The 12,500-nt window shown below is 42.7% G+C and overlaps 1 protein-coding gene across 1 annotated transcript in view; it reads right to left on the bottom strand.

Annotated features, from left to right (window-relative positions):
* LOC145408434 (nephrin-like) overlaps positions 1-12,500 on the bottom strand; it is a 183,785-nt gene that overhangs the window by 50,021 nt on the left and 121,264 nt on the right. Inside the window, exons 5-7 of the mRNA XM_080279162.1 lie at positions 6,967-7,164; positions 5,087-5,238; positions 687-831 (exon numbers count right to left, since the gene is read on the bottom strand). Coding sequence (XP_080135288.1) covers positions 687-831; positions 5,087-5,238; positions 6,967-7,164 — 495 coding nt within the window. The remainder of the gene's footprint in view (positions 1-686; positions 832-5,086; positions 5,239-6,966; positions 7,165-12,500) is intronic.

Below are 12,500 nucleotides of genomic sequence, written 5' to 3'. Positions count from 1 at the left end.
AGTATAGCAGGTCTCATTCTGATCATTTTCATCTCAGTCACCTTCTCCTAAACTCCTTACCCTCACCCTCACTCTCAAGAATCACCCTTCTCTCACACTTAAAAGGTCTCCTCCTCGCCCTCCTACACCCTACGTTCATGCTAATCCTTTGAAGTTGCTACACACACACACACACACACACACACACACACACACACACACACACACACACACACACACACACACACACACACACACAGCACATCACACTACTCATATTGGATGTTTAGTGTGAAGATGCCCCTCCTCACACACACACACACACACACACACACACACACACACACACACACACACACACACACACACAGCACATCAAACTACTCATATTGGACGTTTAGTGTGAAGATGCCCCCACACACACACACACACACACACACACACACACACACACACACACACACAGCACATCAAACTACTCATATTGGACGTTTAGTGTGAAGATGCCCCTACAAACACACACACACACACACACACACACACACACACACACACACACACACACACACACACACACACACACACACACACACGTCACACTACTCACACTGGACGTTTAGTGTGAAGATGCCCCTCCTAACACACACACACACACACACACACACACACACACACACACACACACACACACACGTCACACTACTCACACTGGACGTTTAGTGTGTAGATATCCTCGATCACCTCATGGGACAGGAGTGTGTTCACCGCCCTACACACTAGCTCCCTTCCGTGGTCTGCCCGGGTGGTGTTTAGCGTAAGAACACTCCGAGTCATGTTGTCGTAGTGTGTCACCTGCTGGGGGTGAAAGGTGATGTTAGATTAGGTTAGATTAGCGTTAGATTGTTTAGATAAAGAGGTCAGAAGCTTGTTAGGAGAGTATAGGTTAAAACATAGGTCACGCGAGGTCATGTGCTTTACCTGTGGGGGTCAGAGGTCAGGTTAGATTAGGTTAGATTAGCGTTAGATTGTTTAGATAAAGAGGTCAGGAGCTTGTTAGGAGAGTATAGGTTAAAACATAGGTCACGCCAGGTCATGTGCTTTACCTGTGGGGGTCAAAGATCAGGTTAGATTAGTGTCAGATTAAGTTTAGATATCCAGGCTAGAAGTTAAGTTAGAGTTTTGGTTATTAGTGGTGGAAGATAGATAAAGACGAGTGGGCAGATAGATACAGGAAGAGGGTAAGGCTAGAGTAGAGGAGGTAGACTGAATATTTGATGCGTCAGTAAGAAGGTCAGGGGGTGAAATACTAGTCTACCTGCATGATGGCTGGATGGTAGAGAGAGAGAGAATTAAAAAATAAAATCCTATTGACACAGACAGACAGGTGGACAGCAGACAGACACTGAGATAGCCAGAGGTAGACGGACAGCAGTCAAAAGATGGAAAGGAAGGTACATAGGCAGGTAGATCAATAAACCATTTCGATAGATAGATAAATAGATCGATAGATAGGTACATGGATAAACAGATCACATTATTGAGAGAGAGAGAGAGAGAGAGAGAGAGAGAGAGATCAGAGGCAGAGAGACAGGCAGACAGATGGACACAGAGACAAAGACAGGGACCTTTCTCGTCATCATCATCATCATCATCATCATCATCATCATCATCATCATCATCATAACCATTTTTTTCATTTAAGGAATGGAAGAAGTAAGAACCAGAAAAAAAAAATGAAATATTAAAGAGAGAAAACTACCATCAGGCAACCAAGGGAAATGGGCCACACACTCATCATCACAGTCCCGGATTCCTGAACTCATCATCCACCAATAAAATCAATGCCCAACAATAGCTTACATAAATAGGCGTTTGGGGGAGGCGTGGCTCAATCGGTAGAGAGGCGGCCTGCAGTTCTAACGGACCCAGGTTCAAATCCCGGCTGGGGCCGGGAACAGTTTAAGGATTTGAATTTCATTAAATCAGGCTTTACTGATCTACCAGTAGTCCCGCCGACATGTAAAAATACCCCCGCTAATACCAATAAACCAGTCCTGTATGAGACAGCCCTAGCATGTATTCAATATGGATGGTGGGTGTTAGTGCTGAAGTGGTGACATGTAGAGGTGTATGGTATGTAGGAGGACTGCTGGGCCTTGATAGCAGGCTGTGAAGCCTATGCCCAGAGTTGAACACATAAAAAAAAAAATTATAGTCAGTGAACTCTCCTATTTGCAGATTACAAGTGTCGCATGGACGGATGAATGGATGGCTTGGTGGATGCCGGTGTGGATGGATAATTGAGTGGATGGATGGATGGGTGGGTGGATGGATGGATGGGTGGGTGGATGGTTTGATGGATGCCGGGGTGGATGGATAATAGAGTGGATGCACAAATGGATGGATGGATGGGTGCATTGAGTGGATAAGTGGTTCATTGGATGCATAAATGGATGGATTGATGGATGCATGGGTGGATTGATGGATACATACAGTAGGTGGTTGTGTGATTGGATGAATAAATGTGTGTATGCATGTATGTATGGATTGACGGATAGACGGAGATGGGTGGATGAATGGATGGATACGGACTGATGACCAGTTAGATAGATAGGCAGATAGTTGAAAGACTTGATGGGTAGATAAATTGATAAATAGGTAGAATAGTTTGGTATGTAGGTTGATTTCTATTTTGTTAGCTAGAGAGAGAGAGAGAGAGAGAATGAAAAAAATCTATATAGACAGTTGTAAAAAAAAATCCTCTGGGCATTATTTAGCGGAACTGATTGAATTATTCTGTATGTAAATGAGCAATATCGGAGAGAGAGAAATATTCCGGCGGAGCTGAATAAATGGGGTTAATGGGCGTGATGGGGGAGTGAGCTGGGGGGGAATGGGGGCAATTAATGGTGAGGGATTGCCTGTAATGGAAGGTTAATGACTGATAAGCGCTGATAGTGAGTCGGGGTGAAGAGAGAGAGAGAGAGTTTAGATCTTTTTCTCTTTTCTCTCTCTTTTTATTCTTCATTTTCTGGAGACTACTGTATTTCTTTAGTTTCTTTCTTCTCCCTTCTGGCAAACACTTTTCGTTTTTTTGCTTATATATTTTTTTCTCCTCCGATTTGCATCAAACTTGCCACAGTTGCCCCTTTGACGCCCCCCATAGATTTTTATTTATTTATTATTTAGACCTCTTACAGGGGTTTGTGTGGTCAGAGATCAACCCGTACCAGTGCACAAATTTTGGAATCCCATGTGTTTTTTTTTTTTATGTTTATTACTCATTTTATTACTCATCATAATTTGCACAAACGTATGTCATTGTACTATATCTGTGTGCAAACCATACTTCATTAACTAGGCAATGTCGGTAGGCTACTGTTTTTATACCTACGATTGAGGAGGCATTAAGTGATTCGTATGTCTGTGGGTGCGTAGGTCCGTGCGTCTGTAGGCTAACACTTTTCTGGGCACGATATCTTCTGAACCCTTGGGCGGATTTCGACCAAACTTTTGTCAGTGATATAGCATGAAGGGGCGATGAACTGATTAGACCAGTTAGGCCAAGGGGTCAAAGGTCAGGGTCATATGGGGTGGACTGATTTATCGTTAGTCCCATTTCTAGCCACAATGAACCCTGTCACGGGGGTTCTATGGCCAGTCCGTGTGCAAGGCTTGGCCGAGGCAGACCGAGCGACGCTTTGAGTCGACAGCCTGGAGCCTGAGTTCACGGCGTTTCATTTGTAATTCTTCTTCCCGTCTGAAGTTCTAATGCAAAGAAGAAATAAGCGAAAGCTAGAAGCGTGCAGACAAGTTGGTCTTTCCAATAAATGCTGAATAAAAAGGCAACCAAACTCAAGAACCTTTCATTTTGAGATGCATAGATACATCCCGTTGTAAAGGTTAGGAGTCTTACGCAGAAAGAAGTACAAACTGAAGAAATTTCAAACTAACCAGTTGTATATATAAACAAGAAACAGCACACGGAGAGCGCATACCTCCGCCAGAACCTATACCAGACATCTCAGATCCCAGATAAAATTTATTCAACTATTCCATGCACCATGACCCACATGCCCACAAAATTTCATTGAAATCCATCAATAATTGTTTGAAATAGTTTGTGGACAACAAACGAAGAAATAAACAAGACGAACATGAGTGGATCCATAACAACCTGTCTTCGTTGGCGGAGGTAATGACTGAGATTATCTGTTTATTTTTGTGTTAGTTGAATTGGAGGGAGAAGAGGTGACCTTATGTGTCTCAGGATTGTGCTGAACTTGTAATGTAAGGTTAATGACTAATACTCCCTGAAATAATGTTTGGGTTCAGTGTCATAGGCGTGAAATATGGAGAGAGAAGCAATGTTGAGTTAGTTATAATGCAGTAATATAATAACAATAACAGTTACTGGCAGCTCAATACAAGCTCCCTCTCATAACCCGAATGATAAACTCCAGTGGTAGATAGAATGAAATTATTTAAAAAAAAAAAAAAGTCATCCAAATTTTTTTCAGAAATCACATACAGTAATATATATTTTATTCTGAGGAATTTATGCAGCTAAGAAAAGACCCCATCGGTGTGAAGAGGTCATAAACACTCTCCATTAACCCCCATATCTCAAAGTTTCCCCTGTAGAGAGAGGGATTTTTTGGTGTAGCTAGGATTGTTGTGGTTGTAGCATGCGTTAATGTGGACTCAGTGGACTGCAGGCTGGAGGTGTTTTTTCTAATGCAGTCCCCTATCCACCGAAAGGCTAGGAGGGACGTTTGTATAATGTGGAAGTGGAGGGGGGGGGTCGATCTTCTCAGTGCCACCGCGTGAAGGCACCCTAGTCCGGAAATGATGGGCAGAGTAGAGTAGGTAGGATGGCCTCGGGGAGTCAAGGGTTTATATTGTTGCTAATCATTTTTCCACCTCCAAACCCTGTGTGTGTGTGTGTGTGTGTGTGTGTGTGTGTGTGTGTGTGTGTGTGTGTGTGTGTGTGTGTGTGTGTGATTAATGTATGAGCGTGTGTGTTTTATGGTTATGTGTTTGTGTTTTGGATATATGTGTGTGTGTGTGTGTGTGTGTGTGTGTGTGTGTGTGTGTGTGTACGTACCCTAGTGTGGAGGGGCGTCACCATCTGCTCCTGCTGATACCAAGTCACCAAGGGCGGGGGGTTACTGCCTACGACGGTACAGGTGAGGCGGGCGGTGCGACCCTCCGAGATGGGCGCTTCTTCCCCCGTGATGGTGACGTTGAGGGGCCCGCCTGAGAGAGAGAGAGAGAGAGAGAGAGAAAGGGGGGGGGGACGTGAAGGGGAATCGAAAGGGAGGGAGACAAAGAGAAAGAGGGGATAGTTGGAAGAAAGAGAGAGAGATGGGGGGAGACATGGAAGGGAAACGAAAGGGATGGAAACAGAAGAGAGAGAGGGGGGATGGTTGGAAGAGAGAGAGAGAGGAAGGAAGGGGAAAAGACAGAGAAAGATGGAGAGGAAACGGGAGACAGTGATGAATGAAGTGAGAAAGGGTAGAGATTGAAGGAGAGATAGAGAGAAAACGGGAGAAGGAGGGAATGAAGGAGGAAGGAAGGAGAGAGGTAGGAAGGAGGGAGAAAAGGGAGAGAGGTAGGAAGGAGGGAGAAAAGGGAGAGAGGAAGAGTAAAAAGGTGTGAACGGGAAGATGATGGATTGGTGAGAGAGAGAGAGAGAGAGAGAGAGAGAGAGAGAGAGAGAGAGAGAGGTCAGTAAAAACGAAAACATATATTATCAAAGTTATTAATATGGCAGAACAAATATCTCTCGCAGTAAAAATTTAATAACATTTTGTAATATGTTATCCTATACAATAAATTCTATGCATAATTATTTTTTACGAAAGTTAGAGGATATGTGTGAGTAATGTGTAAATAAATGGTGCATATGCAAATTTTATCTTTTTATGAACGCGTGTGTATGTGCATCCGTGAATGGGCATATATTGTTGTGTGTATATGTATGTGTACGTTTAAGTGTGCTGGAGTGAATAGATAGACAGACTGATAGATAGATAGATATGCAGTAATTATGGAGAAAATGGCATATAGATGTGAATGGCTTTATTGACAAAAACTATCCATCATCATCTTGTTACAATCCTTTTTATTTTTTATTGCTGTATTTTTTTATTTACCTGTATTTATGTCTACTTATTTATCTATCTATTTATTTTATTAGACAGCTCACACTATAATTTCTTAACATTATTTAGGTCATCAGTAAAACCACAAGAATAAAGATATAAGAGAATGACAACATGGGAAGGAAGTGGCCAATATCTTCCTTTATTTCCATTCTTGAATTTATTGGCTTTTTCTCCTTTATTATTGGGAGTTTGATCTTTATTTATAGAGCATTTATGTCTTCGAATAACCTTAGGAACCATCTGAAGTTTGTGTGTGTGTGTGTGTGTGTGTGTGTGTGTGTGTGTGTGTGTTTGAGTGTGTGTATGAATGCGTGTAAATGCATGTGTGTGTGTGTGTGTGTGTGTGTGTGTGTGTGTGTGTGTGTGTGTGTGTGTGTGTGTGTAAGATTAAAGCAAAGAATCCATCCTCAAACCGAAGAGCTTAATAGTATACATAAAAAGTCCCTGCTCAACAACGATCACTACCTACACGTCCCCTAACACCTCTTCCTTGGCGATTGATTTCTCACACGTCGATAAATAAAACTATATAACCTTAGAAATTAACGTTAAGGTGTAAAATTTTGAAAAAATCGCAGAAGAAAAGATGTTACGAAGGCCTCAGTGTCACCTAAATTGCAGGGTGTGTTACTAGGACCGGCCAGTCTGCTGGTGTGGACGTAAGTGTGACGGTGGGTTAATCCAAGGTAGAGATTGATAATATTCACAGCCGTCCTCAAAATGCACGAGAAAACCAGTGTTAGAGAAGCGCTATATTTGAACCACCCTGTACTATCCATACCCCCACCATCCCTACTTAGTAACGATCGCTACTTACACGTCACGTTCCTCAAATACTCCACTTCCTTCGGTCCCACACGTTCGTTGTTCGTGGCCCGGCATACGAACGGCAGGGTGAGGTCCGTTCGTGAGGCCTCCACTTCAAGAACGTTGTAAGTTTCGCCGTTCGTGTGCGTGTACGTGAAGTCAACTTCTTTACCACCCTGTAACCACACGACCTCTGGCGGGGGTATGCCTGGGGGAGAGAAAAAGTGAGAGAGTGAGAGAGAGAGAGGGGGGGAGGTTGAGACACATTGAGAGAGGGAGGGAGATAGTGAGGAATAGGTAGATTGGGAGATACTTAGTTGGATTGATGAGAGAGAGGGAGGGAGAGGGAGAGAGAGAGAGAGAGAGAGAGAGAGAGGGGGAGAGAGAGAGGATTGACTTTTTTATCACCCTGTAGTGCTGTAAAGTGATGGCATGTCTGTGGAGAGAGAGAGAGAGAGAGAGAGAGAGAATCAGTCTCCATACTTCCTTGTAGTCAAACATCTCTAGGTATTGGACTGCTTAAGGGAGAGAGAAATATATAGAGCTATTTGAGAGAGAGAGAGAGAGAGAGAGAGAGAGAGAGAGAGAGAGAGAGATCCTGTATTTATTTTGTGTGTGTGTGTGTGTGTGTGTGTGTGTGTGTGTGTGTGTGTCAGAATAATGTTTATAGTTTTACCCACATTTTCTAAAGCATGTGAGACTTTGATATGGCGTGAATATAGAAAAAATAGTCACGAAGAAGAGCAGTGGATATGAGCGGGAGTGTTACCCCTTCAGTACGACGCCTGTTTCAGTTTATTCTTGCATTGTCCAGACGATTTTATTCAGCTTAGGGTTTTTTCTTTCTAGCAGTGAATGCTTTAATGAAGGCTGCAGCTAACCTCTTCAGTTGGAAAGTTACGCAATAATTGATTTGGCTAATGATGGTGAGATAATATGGTGTTGATGATGGTAATGATGATGGTGATGGGAGTAGTGGTGGATAGGAGGGTTATGGTGATGATGGTGGTGACGATGGTTGTGATGATGGATGTCCGTGATGATGATGATGGTAGTGGTGACGATGGTTGCGATGATGATGATGAATATGGTGACGATGGTTGTGATGATGATAATAATGGTGATGATGATGATGATGATGATGTCGATGATGATAATGGTGTCGATGGTTGTTGTGATGGATGAAACGTTGTTAATGATGATGATGATGATAAGCAGAGAAATCACATGAGAAAGCGTTCAGTAGTGTATAAAAAGAGAGTAGTAATTGTGAGTTGGTAAGAGAGAGTTCGTGACGTGTGAGAGTGAGTGAGTGAGACAGCCGTAAGCTTGACAAATAAAGTGTGTGAGCGAGGAGCGTAAAGGGGAGAGTAAGCTTGTAGAACACGTATTTATGGTGGAAATAAAGGGAGGGAAACAAAGTGAGGATGTAGAGCATGGGAGAAGATGAAGAGCTGGGATTGTGGGTACGCTTTTTGATTAAACACATTACACATATAGACAAATGTGTAAAGTTTTTAATGTTTTGGGAATCGAATTGGGAGTCGAACCCGGGACTTGTAGATAGGAGTCAGGCACTGATATCACTACACCATGACGTGATAAAAGCTTAGCCACCTGGATTTTGTGAGGAACCAGGTAAATCCATTATGGGAGGATATTTTAAAACCCTAACCCTAGTGATAACACCTGTTTGAGAGTCACCTGGATTATTGCTTAGCCCCACGTAACTCGACAGGTGACATAGGTGTTTTAATCTCTCCCAGTCTTACACGCGCCGTCCTGTATGTTGGGAAGACGCATATGACACGTGTGGACATGTGTGGAAGATTCTGATGGTTCTGAAATGTGTTGTGATATGGGTTAGGAATGAAATATATCCTGGCGTAATGGGTTTACCTGGTTCTTCACGGAATTCAGGTGGCTTATCTTTTATCACGCCATGGTATAGCGACACGGTGCCTGGCTCCTATCTATCTGTTTAACTCTCTATATGTTTATCTATCTGTCTATCTGTCTATCTTTATATCTGTCTGTCTGTCTACCTATCTACCTGTCCATCTCTGTATCTATATATCTATCTCTCTGTCTGTCACATTAACCTCGACATTTCTTTACCTGTCAGTAGCGTAGGTGCCCGAGATTGAGCCACTTAGTCATGGCATTTAAGGCGATGGTGACCAGCCTTATTCTTCCCTGAGTGGCATTATGTGAGACAAAAATCCAACCATTCCTTCACCCGCTTGGAGCGCCGTAACCCACTTACCTACCAGGTTTCCTATGGTTATATAGTTACCACCCAGCGAGGCAAATGTAGGAAACTATTATATATGTAAATGAACGTAAATTACTTGAAGGTTTCAGTAGGCTGGAGTACATTGAGTGAGAGGATGGTGAGCGTCCCTACACACACACACACACACACACACACACACACACACACACACACACACACACACACACACACACACTCTCTCTCTCTCTCTCTCTCTCTCTCTCCAATCTAGCAAATTTCCTGGTACTGTTTTTCGCTAAGGTTTTTGTTGCGCTAAACCTTCATAAAACGAGACCCAGTTTTACCTTTGTGGTTTAATAAGAGAGAGAGAGAGAGAGAGAGGAGAGGAAAAAGAGAGGAGGAAAAAGTGAAAGAAAATGATAAAAGATGGGGATGAAAATGAAGGAAAAGAGGAAAGAGAGAAGACAAACTTTTTCATTTTTTCTTTTCCTTCCCTTTCCTTATTTTCTCTCTCTTCTCTCTCCCATCATCTCTTCTTGTAGGATCTTCTCTCTTCTTCTCCTCTTTTCATCATTATCCCTCTTCTCTCCTCTCTCCTTCTTCCCCCCCCCTCTCTCTCTCTTTCACCCTCCCCGTCTCTCTTTCTTCCTCCCCTTCACTCTTTTTTCCTCCTCCCCCTCTCTCTCCTTGCCCCCCCTTCCACCCCCTCTTCTTCCTTCTTCCCCTTCTCCCCCTCTCTCTCCTTGCTCCTCCCCCTTCCCCTCCCTCTCCTTCCTTCTTCCCCTCTCTCTCCGTCTTCCTCCCCCCCTCTCTCTCCGTCTTCCTCCCCCCCTCTCCCCCTCTCTCTCCTCCCCTCTCCTTACCCCTTCCCTCCCCTCCACCTTTGTTTCCTTCCCTCTTTTCTTATTGCTTTTCTTTTCCATTCTTCCCCTCTCGTCCCTCTGCCTGTCTCCCCTCATCTCCTCTTTTGTCTGTTCGTGTCGCATTTCTTTTCACTTTCCTCCTCCTCCTCCTCCTCCTCCTCCTCTTTGATATCCTTAACTTCTCACCATTACTTTCCTGTCCTCTTCAGCTTTCTTCGTTTTCTCGTCTTTTCCTCCACGGTGTTCATTTTCCTCTTTTATTTTCCTCTCCTCTCTCCTTCTCTTCTCTTTTCTCTGCTCTCTCCTCTTTTTCTCCTCACTTCTGTGCTCTCTTGTACCTTACTCTGCTCTTCCTCTCTCTTTCCTTCACCCTCCTCCTTCCCTTTCGTCCCCTCAATTTTCTCTTCTCCCCTCTCCCCTCTCTTTTTGTCTTCCCTCTCCTCCTCTCTCCCCTCTCTTCCCTCCCCCTCTTCTCCTCTCTCCTCGTCCCTTCCCTCTTCATTCTCCCTTCCCTTCTGCCCCTACTCTTCTCTTCTCCCACCTCTTCCTCTCCCCTCCTCTCCTCTCCCCCCTCCCCATTCATTTAGCTTTTATGAGTAATGTCGAGTGAGAGGGTTATGAGTTTGGTGAATGTTTGGCTGAGTTATGACTGCTGTGATGAGTGTGTGTGTGTGTGTGTGTGTGTGTGTGTGTGTGTGTGTGTGTGTGTGTGTGTGTTTGTGTTTATGTGGGTGTGCGTGTTAAAGCTGTAGAGATGGTATCAACGAATTCGTGGAAAAATTGAAGAGACGTGTGTGTGTGTGTGTGTGTGTGTGTGTTTGTGTGGGTGTGCGTGTTAAAGTTGTAGAGGTGGTATCAACGAATTCGTGGAAAAAGTGAAGAGATTTGTGTGTGTGTGTGTGTGTGTAAGTATTTTTCTGGTATACATCTACATATTGTGTGTATTGGCGTTTGTATGTGTTTATGTATGTTTCATGTGTATAGTTATGTATGCCAGTGCTTGATCTCATGTGCATGTGTGTGGCTGTATGTATGTTAATGTGTATGTGTGTATGTAAGTATGTAGTATGTATACATGTGAAATTCACTCCATAACTATTTTATTTTATACACACATATACAGTATACATAGCTGTGTATATGTAAATGTATATGACAGTCTTAAACTCTGTATATAATGAATGTACTGTATTTATATTTGTATAGTAGATATAATTGCATAAAGGAGTGCGTATATCTGTATAAGTATTATTGTCCCTATATATGTATGTTAATTTGCGGTTTTAATTTGATGTGCATGTGAAATAGAACACGTCATTACTTTAATATACATTTATATGCATATCATGAATACTGTGGAATTTTTAGGGGGTGATATTTTCAGCTGTACAGAGCGTTGATGATGATGATAATGATACTGTTAATGTGCTTGATAATGGTGATGATGATGATGATAATAATAATGAGGGTGACTGATGATTATGATGATGATGAAAAGACATTAGGGGAAAATATGAATAAAATGATAGTGTTCATGATACTAATGATATTCGTAACATTGATGATAACAACAATGCTACTACTACTATTACTACTACTACTACTACTACTAATAATAATAATAATAATAATAATGCATAAAAAACAGCTCCTAAAATCTACAAGGATAATCAGAGTGCTTTACGTCACGGTCTAAAATAAATTCCCACAGAGAGGGAGCGAGAGAGTAAGTGAAACGTGGGTTGAAGATACCGTAGATTTCCACAAAAATGATCAGCAGGTATGAATGGCTTGTTTTTAAGGATATATATTCGATTAATTCTATGAGTTGGACTAAATTTGGTGCAATTACAGAGGTCTATATTTTCCTGTTCTTTCGTAATTATATAGAGATTGAGATATATTCATGCACATGCACTGTAACTCACGCACACGCCAGCATACACGTGCACGAACACACACACACACACACACACACACACACACACACACACACACACACACAAGAAACTTATCCACTCACAAACACCCAGAGAGAGAGAGAGAGAGAGAGAGAGAGAACTGAAAGCACATGAAAGAAAAAGAAAATAGAGGGAGAGGGGAGAGTGAGAGAGTGTAAGGGAGAGGGAAATAGGCTAAAGAGATGGAAATTATAGAGTAACAGAGAGAGACAGAGACACAGACAGAGAGAGAGGATAAAGATGTGAGAAAATGAGAAAGAGAATTAGATAAAGGAAGATGTATGTGAGGCAGAAAGACCCTTAAGAAAGAATGCTATGTGAGAGAGAGAGAGAGAGAGAGAGAGAGAGAGAGAGAGAGACTCAAAGCACATGATAGAAAAGAGAGGGAGAGGGGAGGGAGAGAAAGTGTAAGGGAGAGTGAAATGGGTTAGAGATGGAAAATATAGAGCAACAGAGAAAGAGAGAGAGAGGGGGGGGGCAAAAT

This window comes from Coenobita brevimanus, chromosome 77 (assembly GCF_032717465.1).
Source record: "Coenobita brevimanus isolate Jiangsu-jjx chromosome 77, ASM3271746v2, whole genome shotgun sequence".
Classification (NCBI taxonomy): Eukaryota; Metazoa; Arthropoda; class Malacostraca; order Decapoda; family Coenobitidae; genus Coenobita; species Coenobita brevimanus.
Note: the sequence above shows the minus strand (reverse complement) of the source record. Positions and strands in the feature narration are given on the sequence as shown.